The sequence below is a fragment of the Cervus elaphus genome, chromosome 19 (assembly GCF_910594005.1).
Source record: "Cervus elaphus chromosome 19, mCerEla1.1, whole genome shotgun sequence".
In the NCBI taxonomy this organism is placed as follows: domain Eukaryota; kingdom Metazoa; phylum Chordata; class Mammalia; order Artiodactyla; family Cervidae; genus Cervus; species Cervus elaphus.
The window spans coordinates 81551980-81571392 of NC_057833.1; the positions used below are offsets into that span (position 1 = coordinate 81551980).

At 45.9% G+C, this 19413-nt stretch overlaps 1 protein-coding gene across 2 annotated transcripts in view; it reads left to right on the forward strand.

Moving 5' to 3' along the window:
* Positions 1–2382: 2382 nt before the first annotated feature.
* The window catches only part of BFSP2 (beaded filament structural protein 2), a 72801-nt gene continuing 55770 nt past the window's right edge, over positions 2383–19413 (forward strand). For both annotated transcript variants that reach the window (XM_043875331.1, XM_043875332.1), the window contains exon 1: positions 2383–2941. In XM_043875331.1, coding sequence (XP_043731266.1) covers positions 2453–2941 — 489 coding nt within the window. In that variant the 5' untranslated portion in view covers positions 2383–2452. The remainder of the gene's footprint in view (positions 2942–19413) is intronic.

A 19413-nucleotide genomic window follows, 5' to 3' on the forward strand; every position in this document is an offset into this window, starting at 1 on the left:
CATTTTTTCCCCTAATATATAGTGGCTGATAGAGAAGATAACTGCTTTGACACTTCCTTTCTCTAAATGAAAGATAGTTTGATAGTATATTTTGATTATAGATGTTCTTATAGTCAGATTGGGACCTGAACTTGAATGTTGAGTCATATGTTCGTGTTATTGCTGTGGTCTTTTTATCACAACTTTTTCCTTTCCTACATCTTCCTTTTAAAAAAATGGCCTTTAAACTTGTGTGTTCTTAATGTCATATGAATGTACTTAACATGAGTTTGGTGATTGTCTCTCTTCAAAGACTCTTCAACCCACAAGGAAGCAGGTTACATGTTGCTCTGAGACTCATTTCCCAGTGCATTGCTGTCTGATCTTTCAACCTTATCATATATTTCTGTCAGTGATTGCATTTAAAATATCAATGTGTGTGTATATAGAGAAAGAAATCTGTTTGTAAAGTAGAATTTATATATAATATATGTAATCAGAGATACATATGTTATATATACATATGTGGGATGTATGACTTATTTTTCCTTATACACAGAATTCAGCTATCATGTATATATAAATAAACTTATTTTATTAGCCAGAGGATTAAGTTGCTAATACATTTTGCCTTCTTTTCATTTTTAGATAACTTTTAAGCCTTCCTTAAGTACCAACCCCATGTGTCCATCTGTATTTTTTAATCTATTTTAACAGTAAGTTGGATTTTTATTAGTGTGATGAGCTAATAGCCATTTATCATTTGATAAATTATTTAGGACATGCTTGGGATTTCTCCCCCAAAAGTCTTTTGTCTGTGGGTCTTTGGAGATATTGGCGTCAAGATACGTCCTCCTCATCCACCCCTCCCTGGACTCTGCACCGTATTGTAAATATCTTCAGTCAGAGAAATCTGAAGTTACCCTGACCACAGAGTGTCACCATTTCATAGAGTAACAGTGCCTAAACGTGGCACCCTTGCAAACAATTTTTGTGGCTTAAGCCCTCCATTCATTCTTGAATGATCCATCCTGGAATTCCTGCAGCTCCTGGGGCCCATTAGCATCACCTATTTTAGGAGGATGTCATTATAAGGCAGACTAGTGGGAACCATGGGCCTTCAGGGTACGCCAAGAAAGGGTGCTTTCTGTTCACAGCAAGAAAGCCTCGTCTAAATAAACAAGAGGCACTGCCAGCCTTTACTTGATCTAATTGGTTACTTAACCTGATAATCATATACTCAACATTGATATTCATAAAATACTTTCCATGTCATTTTAAATAGAAAAAGTAGAAGGGGGAAAATAGGAAAGAGCACATAGAATGTTCCAGTAAGTGACCAGGTTTTTTAACTCTGCATGTGTGACCTTGTGCAGGTACCCTGTTTTCTGGGTGTTAGGAGACAGGGTGGGTCCTAGATAAGTCACTGGATTTGGAGTCAGAAGAAGACTTCTCATTCCAAATCTGCCACTTCCTGGACAGGAGACTTAAGTAAGTCATGCAGCTCTCAGGACTCCATCACACAAGGGAGAACGGGTGGTCATAGGCCATGTGATGATACTCCTGGAGTTGTGCAGTGAACAGCCCTAATGGCAGTGCATGTCAGCCTTGATCCTACTTACTGAGGTCAAGTTGAGAACTCAGTGTAGTGAGCATGGGAATGTGCACAGTACTGGCTGCATTCAGCTCACCGCTTCCCCTTCTCTCCTCGAGGTGTGTCCCCACATTGCAGGATCTGGGTTTTGGTGACTTCATTTCTCCAAGCCAGTGCATGGAAAATAAGATGCAGAGAAGGGAAGCAATGTGGTCAAGGTCAAGCAACTTATGAACACCATGCTCGGGGGCAGAGGGGTGCCAGGCAGGGACCTGAATTTGCTGCTGGGTCTGAGGGAGCCTGAAAGAAACAACAGGCTTAGTTTGTTTCTTTTGAGTCCCTGGGGCTGCCTCCCACCAAGGCTGGTTCCCAGTCATCTCTAGGCACATGTCCACAGTCACAGACACAGCGCAGGTAAGGCTGGTGAGCCCTGACGGTAGCCCTGATGCACCTGGAGTCAGTCCTGGCCCAGCCGCTCTCTCTACTTCTGATCTAACGGCCCTGAGCTTCAGTTTTGTCATCCGTGAAATGGGACTGCTGGGTGCTGGCCTTGCCCTCTTAGGTAGTGAAATACACAGGCCCAGATGAGCCACCCCCACGGCCTACACGGATCCAGCCTCCCCACCACCCGCAGAAAAATCTAGGAGGTCAGGCACATGATCCTGCTGAGAATGCCTGAGCGCCTCTCTGCACACAGCCCTGGGCGGGCCGCTTCCCTTTCAGCTTGGTGAATGGTGGAAACTCATGGAAAACAGCAGACAAAGCAGCCCTGGCACAGGGAAGCTTCCAGAGAGGCCCAGTCACGGGGATGCTGGGGCTGGAAACCAAAAACCACTGGGCTCTGTTAGTCCACCAGGCACAGCAGAGGCAGAAGGGGAGATGAGCACTCGGCGGGTGGTGGTGGAAGCGCCCGCGGGGGCCGGCTCCAGCATGCCTCTGCAGAGGCACAAGGTCTCCTTCAGGGCAGCTCAGTCACCGTCCTCCCTGGACGGCCTCCCAGCTTCCAGGACCATTGCCGTGGGTGGTCTTGTCCGAACACCCAGGGTCTACGTAGGGATGACACCCAGTGGGCCCACAGGTGGCCTGGGCGCCCGCGTGACCCGCAGGGCCCTGGGCATCAGCAGCGTCTTCCTGCAGGGCCTGCGGAGCTCAGGCCTGGCCACAGCACCCGCTCCCAGCCTGGAGAGGGACCTCGGTGCAGTCGAGGACCTGGGGGGCTGCCTGGTGGAATACATGGCCAAGGTACACGCCCTGGAGAAAGTCAGCCAGGAGCTGGAGGCACAGCTGCGCATGCACCTGGAGAGCAAAGCCACGCGCTCAGAGAACTGGGGCGCCCTCCGGGCCTCATGGGCCAGCAGCTGCCAGCAGGTGAGTGCCTGAGAGAGGAAGCTGACTGGCTGCCTGCTGCCCCATCTCTGGGGGGCATTAAAGAGAGCAAGGGTGCTGAGGCGCGGTGGGGGTGGGGGGCAGGGAAGTGAGTGGCCTGAGGCCAGAGAGACTGACCATAACCCCTTACACTTCCATGCTAAAAACATTAATGACCATGATAAAAAGAATCAAAGGGGGCACTATTTATTAAGGTGCCCTCAGGGCCGGGCCCATGCCAGACCCTCTGCAGACACTGTCTCCTCTAGGGTTCAAAGCAGTACTGTGCAGAGAGGATCGTTCACTGGTTGCATTTTTAGACGAGAAAATTGAGGCACAAAGAAGTTATGTGCCCCAAACCACATAGCCGATGGGGAAACAGAGCTGAGATGGGAACCTAAATTGTCCCAGCTCCAAAGCTTGCATTTCTCCCCTCAGCCTAGGCTGACTCTGTAACTTTGTGTTAAGAAAGGGTTTTTACAGCCATCATCAAGCGGAATGGTTTTTACAGCCATCGTCAAGCCATCATCACCACCAAATGGCTGTGGCATTAAAAACGATGGCTAAATGGAGGCGTGTTCCTACTTGCATCAATTCAGGGCTGTCCCTTGGAAATCTGAGCCATGCAGGTCATTGACAAATTTACTACCCATGGTAATAAAAGTAAAAAGAAACATGTGAGGCTCATATTAGTATACTTTATTTAACTCATTATATTTTAAATGTTATTTCAACATATAATCAACACTAAAATTATTACTGAGATAAGTTACATTGGGATAGAAGTTCTGCAATGATGGAAATGTACTGTATCCATACCACCTAGTTATCTCTGGCTGTTGAGCACTTGATGTGTGGTTAATGAGACTGAGGAACTGACGTTTCTCTTTTATTTCATTTTCATTCCTTTAAATTTAAACAGCCACAAGTGGCCAGTGGCTACCTTATTGACCAGGGCAGGGCACAGAGGTTTTCTCCTTGCTTGGTCAGGACCTCTCCAGGGTGGTTCTGCAGGGCGCTGAGATCATCAGTCACATCTGCTTGCAGCCTGCGGTTCTGACACTGGGCCCGCAGCCAGCTTTGCACATTTCATCTGTCTCTTTGTGGGTGGCTGGCTTCTCTGTTTTCCTCCTCCCACAAATGCTGGCCTTGGCATCCCTCTGAGCTAAATCAGCCTCTAGCCCAGCCAGGAACTGCCAGCTCAGACCCCTTGCACCCTGGGGCTCAGCACACAGCCCGCAGCGGGACGTCACAGACCTTCATTCGTGTGTGACTGGGTGATGCTGGGCAGACACACTCAGGCGCTCCTCATTTGCCCCTCTTGCCTCCCACTTCACCCCCTAGAGGCTTCTCCACTGGCAGCTGGTGCCCGCAGACAGCACAGTACACACGACACCCAACACTGTCCTCTTGGCTCTTCCTCAGAGCTGCTGTTCCGCTCACATCCATCTGTGTTGTGAGGAGAGCCATCTCAGAGCAGCCTGGGGCCTTGAAGCTGACAAATCTCAGCCAGCCATTCCTCCAGGGTTCTCTCCAACAGTAATAATTCCAAATATTTGTGTCCTACAAGCCACCAGAATGCCCCTATTCCAATATTTCTTTATTGGAATATTCCAATATTTCAGCTCCTGCCAGATAATTTCTTGCACTCAGCTGCCACACAGACTTTTTATAAGTCAAATGTCCCAATTCCTAAGTCAAAAAGTACAGTGACTAAACTTAGTCCGTGTTCAACAGAGACTGACTTATTCTGGCTTCAGAGGCTTCAGCAGGTTGCCCAACTTCTTTGAGCCTCAGTTTCCTTATCTGTAAAATGGGTATAATAATGCCATGGGTATTCCAGCAAGTCCATAGATAAATAAGTTGCATAGGTCCTGCCCATAGGTAGACTACAGATCAGAAAAGTGCATACTGAGAGTGTACAGGTACGGTGCTGTGGGCTGGACACCAAGACAGTCAGCCCCCAAATAGAGGTCATTTTCATTTTAAGTGACTTGAGATTCTAGCTATGAATATAGAGTTCCCTTTTTCCTCTTTTACGAAACACAGACTTGAAGATACAGTTAGAACAACCTGTAAAATGGAATTATTTCTGTTCCACATGGCCCAGTCCTCCAGCCATATCTAGCTCTGTTTCATCTACAAAAAAAAAAAAAAAGAAAATCCTACATATCTGAGAAAGACACACAGTTTTTCCTCTGCTGCTGTTGCAAAACTGACCCATGTGGGCGATCCGACTCCAGGCCTCCGCCTTCAGCTTTACTAACACCTTCTCTCCACCTCGTATTCTCCACCCCGTCACCAGAGTGATCTTTTGGACACATGCAATCCATAATGCAAATTCTGCATTATGACCCTGCCTGAACCCTCTGGGCTTCTCCTCACCGATGGACTAAATCCACAACCCTGAGCTCAGTCCACAGGGCCCTCCAAAGTCACCTCTGTCCCAGCCACACCACCCACCCGGGAGGCCATGCACACACCACGTGCCCTCGGCCTGGCTCTGCCTCTGTGGCCCCGTGACAGCCTGCACACACATCCACTGCGGCGGTTGCCATGTTGTCCTGTGTCATTTGTGTGTCTAGGCCCTCACATACTAGGCTCACTGAGGCACATGGAAAGGTCAGGGGAACCCGAATTTGGATGTTGGCTCTGCTACCTTCCAGCTGGGTGGCTTTGAGTCAGTTACGTAACTTCTCTGAGCTTGTTTCCTCATTTGCAATTTGGGCGTCACTGTATCTACTGTGTGGAGCTGTTAGGGGGTTAACTGAGTGTCATGTACTTAGTAAAATCAGCTACTAATAGCCTAGAAAGACAGTTTCATTCCTGGCACTGCAGATCCCTAGAGGCACATACACAATCGAAGGTCAACACTGAGAGGGACCTGTTCCCTTCAAATCCTGGCTCTGGTTCGTCCATGTGAGGGGCACATCCACCCCACACCTCCCTTTCCCTGTCTTTGAGATGGATGAACACCTCACCAGTGGAAAGGGGCCACTATGAGCATGAACTGAAAGAAGATATGACAGGGAGCTGCATGGATTATGAAGGGCTGTGTGTCCTCAAAGAGGACCTGCCCCCCTGGGAGCTGGGCCACGGGCCCTGGGGTTGCTATGGGGACCATAGCCCCCTTCAGGGCCTTAAAATGACCTCTTACTTCCCCATCCCCAAGCAGTGTCCTCATCACCCAAGGGCCGCGGGAGATAGCTTCCTCCTAAGCCCCATCTAGCCCCAAACAGCAGGCCCAGCTTCTGGGCGCTGAGAAATGACGCCTTTCCCTCGGGGAGTGGGGCCCACTGCCTCCCTGGGTGCAGGTCATGGAGCCCTAGACTCCCACCCGCCAGTCCCCATAGAACTCAGGAGGGACCCATCCCCCAGGCACTGTCCCCCTTCTGGCCTAGAGATCAGCCCTCCGCAACCTCCACAGTCCATTCATTTCAGAGTGTGCCGCCTTCTCCTCGTGGGGGCTCAGAGGCAGCCACGCATGCCGAGTGCTCCTGGGCTCCTCTGCCCTCACTTGGATTTCGTGGCCTGGAGCTTCCTGCCTGTCTCTCCAAACACCTTTTCCCAGCATTCCCGACACTTCACAACACTCCCTTACCCTCTCCCCTTGGCAGCCCACTCTCCTCCATCTGCAACCACTTCCTCCCCTCTGTGCCCCTCCTCATCCTTCATGTCTGTTTCAATGGCACCTCCGCTGTGAAGCCCTCCCTGATCCTCTTTGGCTCCTCATGACCAGCACTGTGCTTGAGGCCTGGGGTCAAGCTCTCAGTAACTGAACACTAAAGGGGCTGAATGGTGGTTGGATACCTAGAGAAAAATGTCACCTTCTCCCTAGCCTGGGCCCCCAACAGAACCCAACATGGACCCCTGTCACCCAAGAGTAGGTTGGGCTGGGAAATCCATTTCAGTGACACTTTCTCAGACTCACCTATAGGAGCAGTGGAGAAGTTCAGAGCAAGGACCAAGCATGATTTCATGTCCAACACTTCTATAGCTGTCTGAGAAGGAAAAAAAAAAAAAAAAGATTGAGAAGGGATAGTGTTAATGGAGAGCTCCCAGAGCGTTTCTGGGAAGAGGCCCCTCTGCCCCGGAGCCTCCCACGCCTCTCCACCTCCACCAAGAGCTTTCACCACCAACCTTGAGGAGACACAGGCGTACTTTCAGAAGAACCAGGAAGAGGGCGAAGGGGGAAAGAGAGTGCTGTCCCTGCAGACAAAGCCCCAGCATGGAACGTGACCCAGGACGGGTCTCAGGAGTTCACACCAAAGCAGTCCAGCGAGCAGCCTGGGGAGATTGTCTCCCTCCCCCTTCACTGTGTAAGTTTATCAGCCTTGGAAGAACTCATGGCAGCAGGCCCACTGCCACACTATGGAGCCCAAACTCTAATAGGCCCCAAAGTTGAGGTTTAAGGCTCAGTAGCTGCTATATTGAAACTTTCACTTGCTGTTTCTTTGAATTCGTGTTTTGTAGGTGAAGTCCAATGGCACAGTGAAGCGTGTGTCAGGGACTTGGAGCCTCGGCTCCCCTATCTCTCTGGGACAGCCAGGTCCTATGACCCCTTGCAACTCAAGGCCTCTTCTGACCTCCCCTTCTTGTCCCAACCCCCAGCAGAGGCCTGGTCACAGGGGCAGGGAGGGTCAAGGTGGCATCTCAGGGGGACAGATCTGGGACCGGCAGCACCACGGTGCATTCAACAGGCAACTGACAGGAGACAGGTGAGCCTTTCACCCACCCTTGATCCAGGTGCATACAGAGTAGTACTGAGGTTCAGTACTCTTAGGGGTCCCTTGTCCTCCATGTTAGGGTAGCCAGTCAATAGAACGGGAGATGCCTGGCTGGACTTCCCCACCCCTGGCCAGGACCTAGCACATCAGTCCGGTAGCTGGCAGGAAGGGCAACCCTTTAGTAGCAGGCCTCACAGCACCCCCAAATCACAGGGCACGGTCCCCTGGTTGCCTGTGAGGGTTGCATCTGTGCCTTGATTACCCCTGTACTTGAAAGATTACAAAATTAAATCATTTTAAGATTAAATCATTTTAAGATGAAAAATGAGCATGACAAGTCAAGAGAAAAACCAGAAAGAAAGGAAAATTCTAATACCTTTCAAGGCACCCCTTTTCCTGCTTTTTGAAAGCAGGAAAGCACAGGGAGCTCTCTGCTTTCATTTTGCACCGGGATTCACAAAGTATGATGCCCGTCCTGGTTACAGTCAAATGTATGTGAAGTTCTTTTTCATGTTCAAACCTCTCTCTCAGTGACTCAGCTGTGTTAGAACAGAAACTCTCAGCTCCTTCTGCTCAGCAGTAAAACAGATGGAAGCACTCCCAGCTGGCGGCCAAGAGGTCAAGGAGGACCTGGGCACCAGCTCAGGCAGAAGGTGGTCCTCTCCCTCTCTGCCTTGGCTTAGCGCTCTGACTTTTCTTGCCAAGTGAATAATGCTGATAACAAGTTCTGGCGGCAACATCAGGCCCCTTCATCCTCAAATAAGCCAACCGCAAGCTTGGAATTAGGCAGTCTGCCTGCCTCAGAGCTGCTCCTGAAAGAGGAGTAGGAGCAGAGGTGGGGCAGCCGCAGAGTCAAAGACAGGGAGTGAGCAGAGGCCAGGGCTGTGGAGAGGCTGCGGGGGGAAGAAAGGGGACCGTCTCCACAGAAGTCTCCACCGAAAGTAGTGGTCTCCATGAGACAAAACAGCGGCTTATACCTCCAACGGCAAGGGCTGTCAGCTGGGGGAACGGAGAAGTCAAAACTATCGAAAGACAAAAGGATTCAAATTTCAAATGGGCCTGATTTTAATATTTTCCCCATTCTCACAGTCTCTCTTTCTGTCCCTTGCAGAGAAAGAGTCCATACTCTGAGGATCTACCTATTTGGGGAAATTACCAGAAACAGGGACTCTAGATTCAGGCCAGGTTTCTCTCCTCACAGCACTTGTGGTCCTAGCAGTTTTTGTTTTGTTTTGTTTTGTTTAAAAAAAAAAAAGATATGAGAAGAACCCTCCCCACTGAATAAATGAAAGACCACAGGGTCACTGTTGTGAGTGACTACCTTACTGGTTAGTCTTGGGTAAATGTCCCTGAAAGGTGGAGAGAGGAAGAACCTGAGCAGTTTTAGAACCTATAAAAGCTTGAATACATTTACCCAAGACAAACCATTCAGTCTGTTTCTCGATAGATACAATTTCTGAAGTGACAGCAGGCCAGTAAGGTAGTCACTCTGTTAGCAGATCTATAAGGGACACTGAAGTATCATTAGAAATGTAACTAAAGAGAGAGAAATACATTGAGAGTTCCTCTGAGGGAGAGTGATGTGTAAGATTGGGAAAATTCCCTGGATGGAGCAGGCAAGGGGAAGGAGGCCTGAGGCTCTTGAGTAATATAGGTGGTCAGTAACTTGCTTTCTAAGAAAAGTTGTTTTTAATTTCTTGGGGGCTCTTCTTTTGCTACATAGAGTCTCTGAGAGGGAGCAGAATTGCTGAAGAAAATAAGGGAAGAAACCGAGTCCTGTCATTTGGGGCCTCTGGGCCCTTCCCACACACTAAGTTTCAGTTCAGTTCAGTTCAGTCGCTCAGTCGTGTCCGACTGTTTGCGACCCCATGAATCTCAACACACCAGGCCTCCCTGTCCATCACCAACTCCCGGAGTCCACTCAAACTCATGTCCATCAAGTCGGTGATGCCATCCAACCATCTCATCCTCTGTCGTCCCCTTCTCCTCCTGCCCCCAATCCCTCCCAGCATCAGGGTCTTTTCCAATGAGTCAACTCTTCGCATGAGGTGGCCAAAGTATTGGAGTTTCAGCTTCAACATCAGTCCTTCCAATGAACACCAAGGACTGATCTCCTTTAGGATGGACTGTTTGGATCTCCTTGCAGTCCAAGGGACTCTCAAGAGTCTTCTCCAACACCATAGTTCAAAAGCATCAGTTTTTCAGTGCTCAGCTTTCTTCACAGTCCAGCTCTCACATCCATACATGACCACTGGAAAAACCATAGCCTTGACTAGATGGACCTTTGTTGGCAAAGTAATGTCTCTGCTTTTTAATATGCTATCTAGGGTAGTCATAGCTTTCCTTCCAAGGAGTAAGCATCTTTTAATTTCGTGGCTGTAATCACCATCTGCAGTGATTTTGGAGCCCAGAAAAATAGAGTCTGTCACTGTTTCCCCTGTCTCCCCATCTATTTCCCATGAAATGATGGGACCAGATGCCATGATCTTAGTTTTCTGAATGTTGAGCTTTAAGCTAACTTTTTCACTCTCCTCTTTCACTTTCATCAAGAGGCTCTTTAGTTCCTCTTTACTTTCTGCCATAAGGGTGGTGTCGTCTGCATATCTGAGGTTATTGATATTTCTGGAATCTTGATTCCAGATTGTGCTTAGTCACTCTTAAATCTCTTAAGATCTGTTAAAACGTCAGGTCCATGTTGAGGAAGCGGGCAGAGGAGTCTAGATAATGAAAAATAGGGTTGTGCTGCAAAGCCTGGGGATTATTAAGCCGGGGAGACTGAGGCCCCACAGACCTGGAGGCAAGTTCTTCCTTGATCGCTCTACATCTCAATTCCTCATCTGGATAATGAGGATATTTGGACACTTTCTTCAATGATAAATTGTCTCTAAGAAGAAAACACTGGTAGCCTTCCTGCAGAAATTAAAAAAAAAAGGATGAGTACTATCTCTACTACTGTGTAACACTGGTCAAAGGTAGTAGTCAATGTGATCAGAAAACAATTGGAAAGCACCAAGAATTTGAATACAAGAGGGAAAATGTTAGTCTTTCTGGAGTATCCGAAAGGTTCCATGTGAAAACTTTACCACAAACAATAACATAGCCTGGGGTCGCACAGGGTCGGACAGGACTGAAGCGACTTAGCAGCAGCAGCAGCAGCAGCAGTAAAGTACCAGGTTACTAAAAAATTAAAAGTCAATGCTATTGTATCTATAAATAACAAAAAAGATACAATGAAAGAGAAAAATCTTACTTATGATAGCGAAAAATAAAATGAAATGCCTTTAAATGAACTTAACAAGAAATGTCCAAAACCTATATAAGACCACCATAAAACCCTCCTGAAAGACCCAAATGGAAAGAAGTACCATGCACTGAAATATAAAGACTTGAAAGCATAAAGATGCCAGTTCTCCCTATTGATTTATAAATTTAATGCAATTTCAGTTTTTAAAATAGTAACATTGCTTTTTTAGAGCTAGATGGGTTCATTATAAATTTCATTTGTAAGAGGAAAAAGGCAAGAAGAGCCAAGAAGAAAAACTAAAAAAGAAGAAGAGAAAGCTCTTCCAGATAATAAAACATACTAGAAAGTCTTGATCATTAAAGTAAACAAAGGATAAAAAGGCCACTGAAACATAAGACAAAATTTAAAAGTAAGCCCCACTGCATATGGAAATTAGTATTGATCAAGGCAGGCTTTGAAACCAAGCCTTTTCAGTGAGTGGTATTCAGGAAACTGGATAGTCATAAGGAAAACAATAAAATTGCATCCATCCCTCACTATATTCTAGGATCAATTCCAAATTCATTCTATATTTAAATGTAAAAGAGGAAGCCATACAAGGCTAAATTCTTTATAACTTGGCTCTGGGGACATTTTTTCTTGATATAATTCAAAATCTAAAAGCAAACTTATCGATCTTTTAAAATATTGATAAATTTGATTACCAAAAATTTTTTAAATTTTGCATTCTCAAACAACAACATAAGCATAACTGAAAAATAAATGGCAAACTAAAAAATAAGTCTTTGCAACTTAGAATATAAAGGGTTAATATCTCTATTATATGGATAGCATTTAAAATTTGAGGATTAAAAAAAGTCAGCAACACTCTTATTTTTAAGTGGGCTAGAGATATGAACAGACCGTTTACATAAAAAATTAAAAGAAAAAATTTTATAGTCAATTAATTTCTTTTAATTGGAGGATGATTACTTTACAATATTTTGATGGTTTTTGCCATACATCGACATGAATCAGCCACGGGTGCACAGGTGTTCCCCCATCTTGAACTCTCCTCTCTAAAGTTAAAAGAAAAATTTTTTAACCACATAAAAGAATGCTCAATTTCAGTCATAATAGTAAAATACAAAAAAATAAAACAAAACGAAAACCTCCCTGAGATACCATTTACATCTATCAGATTGGCAAAGCTCCACAAATGTGTCGTCTATTTTGTTGGTGAAGCTCCGTGCTGTGCGCGGCTCAGTCCCTCAGTCATGTCTGACTCTGTGCGACCCCATGGGCTATAGCCCGCCAGTCTCCTCTGCCCGTGAGATTTCTTGCAAGAATACTGAAGTGTGTTGCCATTTCCTACTCCAGCGGATCTTCCCAACCCAGGGATTGAACCCGCATCACTACGTCTCCGACATTGTCATGAGGATTCTTTACCCCTGCACCACCTGGGAAGCCCAGGTGAAGCTCTAGGGAAGTTCACATAATACTGATGGGAATAGAAAATATTGCAACCACTTGTGAAGAAGGATTTGGCAGTATCTACACAAATTTATATGCATTTATGTATATTGAATTTGATCCAGCAATCCCACTTCTAAGACTCTCTCCCAATGACACACTGGCAAAAACATGAACAAGAAGTATGCATAAGGCTATTTGTTTCACTTCTACGAATAATGGCAAAAAATTGGAAGCAACCCAACTACCTATCAGTAGGGGACTAGTTGAATAAGCTTTGAATGATATGTCCACAAAAGAAATGAGAAATAACTCTGTAAACTATTATGGAAAATCTCCAGGATATATTGTTGGGTTAAAAAGCAAGGTGGAGAGAATATGTGTGTTATTTACCACTTGTCTGAGAAAGAGGAAGGGATATGAGTACATGCATACATATTCCCTTATAATTGAAAAAAAAATTTTTTTAACATGTTTTTAAATGATCACTTACAGGAAGCAGGTAGAGGGAAAAGAAATAGACACTAGAGTTGTTTTAATTTATCTTGTTATGCGGAGATGACTTTGGGACCATGCAAATACTTTAGAGAATTATAAAACAAAATTAAATCTTAAAGAGAAAGCTCTAAAAATCAAAAAGAAAAAGAAACAAATGAATCCAACTATGTTTCAAATTTATGGTATAATCACACAGAGAAGAACTATTCCAAGTGACTTTTGAAATCACAGTAATCCCTAGTGGGGATGCAGAAGAGTACTGCAAAAAGAATTTCAAATCATTTCAGTAATCATGTTGTTGGTTGTAGGTCAACATAAAATAAATATATACCCATTTCCTAACACTGATCAGTGAAAAGACTTAGAAACTATGGCCAACCCAGTGGTACTGAGCATTTTTAGCCTCTGGTTTTGGTCTCTAACCACCATCTTTCACTATAAGAACAGAAGCTCCTTGGAGAAATGGCTGGATCCAGGTTTGGGGGCAATGAGTCTGAGAAACCAAGGAAACTATAAAGAACTACTAGAGTCACAGTAAAAGACTTCATAGCCAATTTGAATAAACTCCCACTAACCAAAGATGGCTAAATACCAATAAGAATATTAACTATAATAGATTGAAATACATTAAAATGTTTAAATCTATGCATTCAGTATTGTACTGTTACCCTTCAAAAGCCACCTTGGAGTCTGCTGGGGAACCAACTCAGTTTTTTGAAAACTGGTAGATAATGAGCCAGACATTTTTCCTGACTTTCCTATAAGAACTGTAGGTATATCATGGTTATAGTTTAAAAAAAGAAGAAGAAAAGAGGAAGCATCATTTTGTAGAAGTATTACAGTTAAAAAACAAATAAGAATGTAATTACTAATTTTATTTGTATATCATAAAAGTCATTCTTAAAACAGAATTTGAATATCACCACTTTGCAAATAATGTATCTAGGCAATAACAATTATCAAATAGCTACTAATCTCACAACAAAAGACCAGCAGACTTGTACCTTCTGATGGAGCATGCAATACCACCTATGAGTAGTCTTGCCAAAAAAAATAAAGAGACAAACAAAAAAGAAAATTGCAAGTGGTTAAGTCTCAAGAAAGAACTACGGGAAATACAGAGGTCAGATGAACATGTTAACTGACGCAATGGGGATGAAGTCAGCAAATCCAGACAGTAGGGGACTGCAGGGCTAACCATCCAATTTTTTCAACAAGCAAAAATTACCAGGGGAAAAAGGAGAGATGGGGGGATCTATAAGTTAAAAGAGATTAAATTGACATATCAACCCATTGAAATGGACTTTATTTGGACCACTATTCAAAGAAACTGTAAAAAATATATCAAACATTTGAAGAAAGAGGAACTGGATATTTGGTGCTATTGAAGAATTGTATTTACCTTTTAGATGCTATGTATTTTTAGATTTGTAGAAGTTATGTGGTTTTTTTAAATGCATGTTTATAATTTAGCAATACCATACTGAAATATCTGAAGAAGAAATAATATCCAGGATTTGTTTAAAACAATCTGGGACAGGATGGAAATGTGAGGGGATATTGGTATAACAAAAGAAAAAAAAAAAGCCATGTGTTTATAGTCATACTGGTGATGGGTATATGGGGATCCATTATACCATTCTCTTTTTATGTATGTTTGACATTTTCATAATAAAAATGATTGATCCATAGGTATAACATGAAATAATGTATGTACATTACTGGGAGCATACTTAATACCCAATTAAGTTTATAGAATTGAATAAATGAGAAGATACAGACATTAAGTGGGTGGTAACGTAAACAACTATGTTTACATGAAAGGTTCAAACCACAGACACTGCAGGAGTTTAGAGAGGAGTGGGGTGCTGACTAGCCCTCAGAGGTACCCCCCAAGAAATGGAGACCAAATGTGACACCCAAAGAACCTGCCAGAGGGTGACCCTTCAACCCAGGCCCAGCGTGGACCAAGCTGGGAGTTAGAACCAAGTGTGACCGACTGCAGGGCAATCTGCACTTGGAGCTGGCCTCCCAACTGTCAAAGGGAAGGTCTGTATTAGACATTTGTTAAAATCAGCAAAACAGGTTTTATTAATATTCAGACTACGGCAGTAGGAGAGAGAGACTTCAGAATAGAACTGAGCTCAACTCCACTGCAACAAAAGGTAGGAGGCTTTTTAAACGCTCTTGTGCTAAAGGAGAACACTGAAGGAGGTTGAGGAGGGTAGTCTAGGTGATTTGGCCATCCATGTTCCAAATCCATGGCTTATCCAAAGGAGAAGCACAAATCTCACATCTTTATGACAGGAACAGACTGGAGCAAGGAGCCCCCCGAAATTGGCATCATACCCTCCCACAGGAACCAGGAGAGGGGGAGCTATGTCCCCAGATGTTTGCATTTCACAGAGATGGCACCTAGGTCCTAGAGGAAACATTCTAGGTTGTAGGAGAGTCATATCTCAAAAGAGTAGAGAAAAGATTTACAGTTTCATGTTTCCCAAAGTAATAGTCTAAGAAAAGGTAGAGCAGGGACCTGTTGTCAGGCTGGAACAGTAAATTCTTCAGGGAGCTTGAGCCCTCTCAGAAAGGCATTTTAAGAGGGCTGGGGTCATCCTAGGGACATGCTCTGATGCAGATGGAAGCCATGCTAGAGTTTTGTCAGGTCCCCTAGTTGGAGGGTGGTGGGGGGTGGAGAGTGTCATGCAGTTTGCAGGTCTCGCCTCCAAGTGCCAAGCTCTCCCAGGCTGTGTCCTGCTCTCTAGTCCAAGAGTGGGTGCAACACAGCACACAAAAGGCAGCCCACAAAGGGTAGGGCAGTGAGGGCTGAATACAGAATCAGGCAGTCTAAGGTTTCAAATCAGAACCCTGAAGTGAAATGCTAGAAACAGCCCAATTGCCCCATAAAGCTAAGTAATGCACAGACTCCTCTGCAGTTATAAGAAAGAAAGAAGGAAGCTTGTTAAGTACTAATAAGAAACTATGGTGCATGCTCAGTACCTTAGTTGTGTCTGACTCTTTGCCACTCTATGGACTGTAGCCCGCCAGGCTCCTCTGTCCATGGGATTTTCCTGGCAAAAATACTAGAGTGGGTTGCCGTTTCCTTCTCTAGGGGATCTTCCCAACCCAGGGATTGAACCTGCATCTCCTGCTTGGCAGGTAACTTCTTTACCACTGAACCACTGAGAAACTAAATATATGTATTTTTTTAAAAAATTAAAAGGCAGACTGTAAAACCTATCTATGTTATGCTACTGTTTGTGTTTAATGCAAAAGAAAGAGAGAGAGGAAGAAAGAGAGGGAGGTCCTTAAGGAAGGAAAAAGAGGGGAAGGGAGGAAGGAAAGAAGGGAAGGAGGGAGGGAGAGAGGAAGGAGGGTGGGGGTGCAGCCCGTCCCTGGAAGCATACACAAAGTGGTGGCAATGGGTGCTTCTAGTGTGGAGCTGGGTGACTGGAGACACAGATAGGAGCAGGCTTACTTTGGGCTCTTGAACCAATTGAATGATTTATCTTAAAAGAAAATAAAGTTATAAATAAAACTACCAATGACTTGGGGCGAGTTCCAGTCAGGTCCAGGGCTGGTGAAGCCCCCCACAGCCTCAGAGAAGTACCAAACCAGGTGTGAGGGAAGAAAACTTTTCTCAACAGCCTCCTCTCAAAACAAAACCCCAAGAGCAATCGGAGAGACCCTCTACTGATCTACAGTCTCCAGAAGAACTAAATTAAACCAATCCAGGCAAGTGCCAAGGACAAATGTGGTGCCTCTTTCCAGGGAGTTATTAAAAAAATGGTTGAACCCGGCAGAATGTAATCCATGCCCACCACTCCCCCAAAGGGTTTATGCTGATCTACCAAAGATGAGGACTCAATTTAGGAAAATAAAACCTAGTTTATCGCTGTCTGGCTAGAGAAAAGCACATAAAGGCTCATTTACCTGGTTGTAAATGAGATGGTAGAGCAGAGTGTCACAAATACATGATTTAGCAGAAATGAGACGTTATGTCAGCCATTATCAGTAAGTAATGAAAAGCAGTGTGCACAGAGTGGAAAACCATCACAAAACCTACCAACTGGTAGTTTTTATTTATCTGTTTAAGGGATCAATGAACAACCATCTAAATAATTCTTAGGGGAGACATGGAGAGAGAAGTAAAGTTAAAAGGGGCCCCCTCTCAGCAGACGCTGGGCAAAGTTTCACCCGAGGCAAAGACCCCTCACCGCCCACACCTGCTGGAGCCCTGTCCCCCAGCACCAAGGACCAGAGGCCCCGCCCCCGGCACCCAGGCCCCGCCCTCCCTTGCTCTCCCTGGCTGACCAGAGTACATCCAGGCCTCACCCCCAGCCTTTAATTGTGTTATTTCTTCATCATCTCTGACCACTTCAGGTAAGGGCCCTCTGCTCAGGCCTGCTCCCAGCTAACTCTGAGGAGGAAGGTTATCTGATAAATGAATTGACTGTTACTTGGGGAGGGATGTGACTCAACTTACTAGCGCTGGTTTGTGCTCCTAATAAAGGTGGAAAGGCTCTTTGCCCATGGGTGGCTGTGAAGTGTGAATGAGACAAGGACGACAGGTTCCTGGCCTGTCCCCAGGAGCACTGCCTACAGAGTGAATTGCACCTGGTGGGATTTTAGCTCCCGCAGGCACCTGGAAGCTCAGCCAGGGCCAGCCAGACCAGGCCTTCACTGCAGGGGGCACCCCTGGGCAACCCCCACTTGCCAGGTGGTTCACCCAGGTCCCAGATGCCCTCTGGAGCAGGCATAGGTGCCCTGGGAGTTCTATATGATTCCCACCTGAGAATCCTGCTCTCTGATAAAACCCATGGAGATGAACTGTGTGCGCTGTCACTATGCGCCGCTCAGGTAGTGCCTTCATGTCAGTGTGACACCTGCAGATAGTAACAGGAGCTTTTATTCACTGTCTCAGTGGGTTCTCTCAACGGTGTCTGTGTCACCCAGAAAAATGGAGGTCTGCCCACTTGATCAGTCTACCAGGGCTGCCATAGAAAATTACCACAGACAGGGTGATACTGGGTGGCTTAAACAACAGAAACTTGTTCTCTCACAGTACTGCCGGCTGGAAGTCCGAGGTCAGGTGTCTGCAGGATTGTTCCCTCTGAAGCCTCACTCCTTGCCTGGCAGGTGGTCGTCGTCTCCCTGTGTCTCCACATGGTCTTCCCTCCATCTGTTCAGTTCAGTTCAGTTTAGTCGGTCAGTCGTGTCCGACTCTTTGCGACCCCATGAATCACAGCACGCCAGGCCTCCCTGTCCATCACAAACTCCCGGAGTTTACTCAAACTGATGTCCATCGAGTCGGTGATGCCTCTATACCTGTGTCCAAATTTCCTCTTCCTATAAGGACCCAGTGATATCAGACTACCGCCACCTCATTTTAACTTAATCACCTCTTTAAAAGCCCTTTTCAAATGCAGTCACATTCTGAGGTACTAGGGGTTGGCACTTCAACACACACGTTGGAGAGGGGGACACAATTCAGGCCATTAACACCCACTTTATAGACAAAGAAACTGAGGTCCACAGAGATGAAGTTTCTCCTGGAGTTAGTGCCCTAGTCAGGACCAACTCAGTGTTGCCTGCCCCACCCACCCCACCCCCCAAATTATGAAAAGCCTCCTATTAAACTCACCGAAAAGATCCCAGGGACTTCCCTGGTGGTCCAGTGGTTAAGACTTCGCCTTCCAATGCATGGGGTGAAGGTTTGATCCCTGATGGGGGAGCTAAGATCCTACATGCCTCACAACCAAAAAACCAAAACATAAGACAGAAGTAATAGTGTAACAAATTCAATAAAGACTTAAAAAAAAAAAAGAATAAATAAATAAGAGACCCCAGATCCTTAAGGGTAAACTGGCCAGTGATCCCCTGAGTGCCCACTGTTTGATAAGATGGAATCATAGTTAGTGACAGCCCTTCTCTGAGAGGAGATTAAACTCTGGGATATGCTTCCTTTTTCTCTGCTTTTCTGCCTCTTCTAATTTGGGAAGAACTGCCAGAAACAGTGATTGATCCTTACCCAAGCTCGCTCTAACTGGAACGAACTGCTTTAGCGAGGACGCGCGAGGCTGGGTGCCTTCCAGCTGTCAGGCCGCTCAGTACTGGGACTTGAAAGTTTAATAGCTTGGCTGTCGGGGAATGGTGCGGCCCCCCAGGGATTTCTATTTTTCTTCTTCAGTGATTTTTTAATGCTTAGAAAAATGTGTTGAGCAGTCGGCCCTGAAGGCTGAACCTCTTTATCTGAATGGAGCCGAGGAGCTCCGGGGGGAGCCTGTGGGGGAGGAGAGGGGGTGCTCCTTGGAAAACGCTCTCCCACATCAGAGGTTTCCACAGACTGCGGGGGTGGAGCCACAGTCTCCCCTGCGGGGGTGATGGCTGCCACCACACCTAGGTCCAGGGGGCCCCTTGAAGTGCTGAGGGGTCTTCCCGGGAGGCGAGAGGCCACGCCCAGTGGGAGGAGCCCCAGGGACCTGGGTCTGGGAGTGAGGCAGGCACCAGTTACAGCCAGGCTGACCACCAAGAGTACACAGATAGGGGGACAAAGT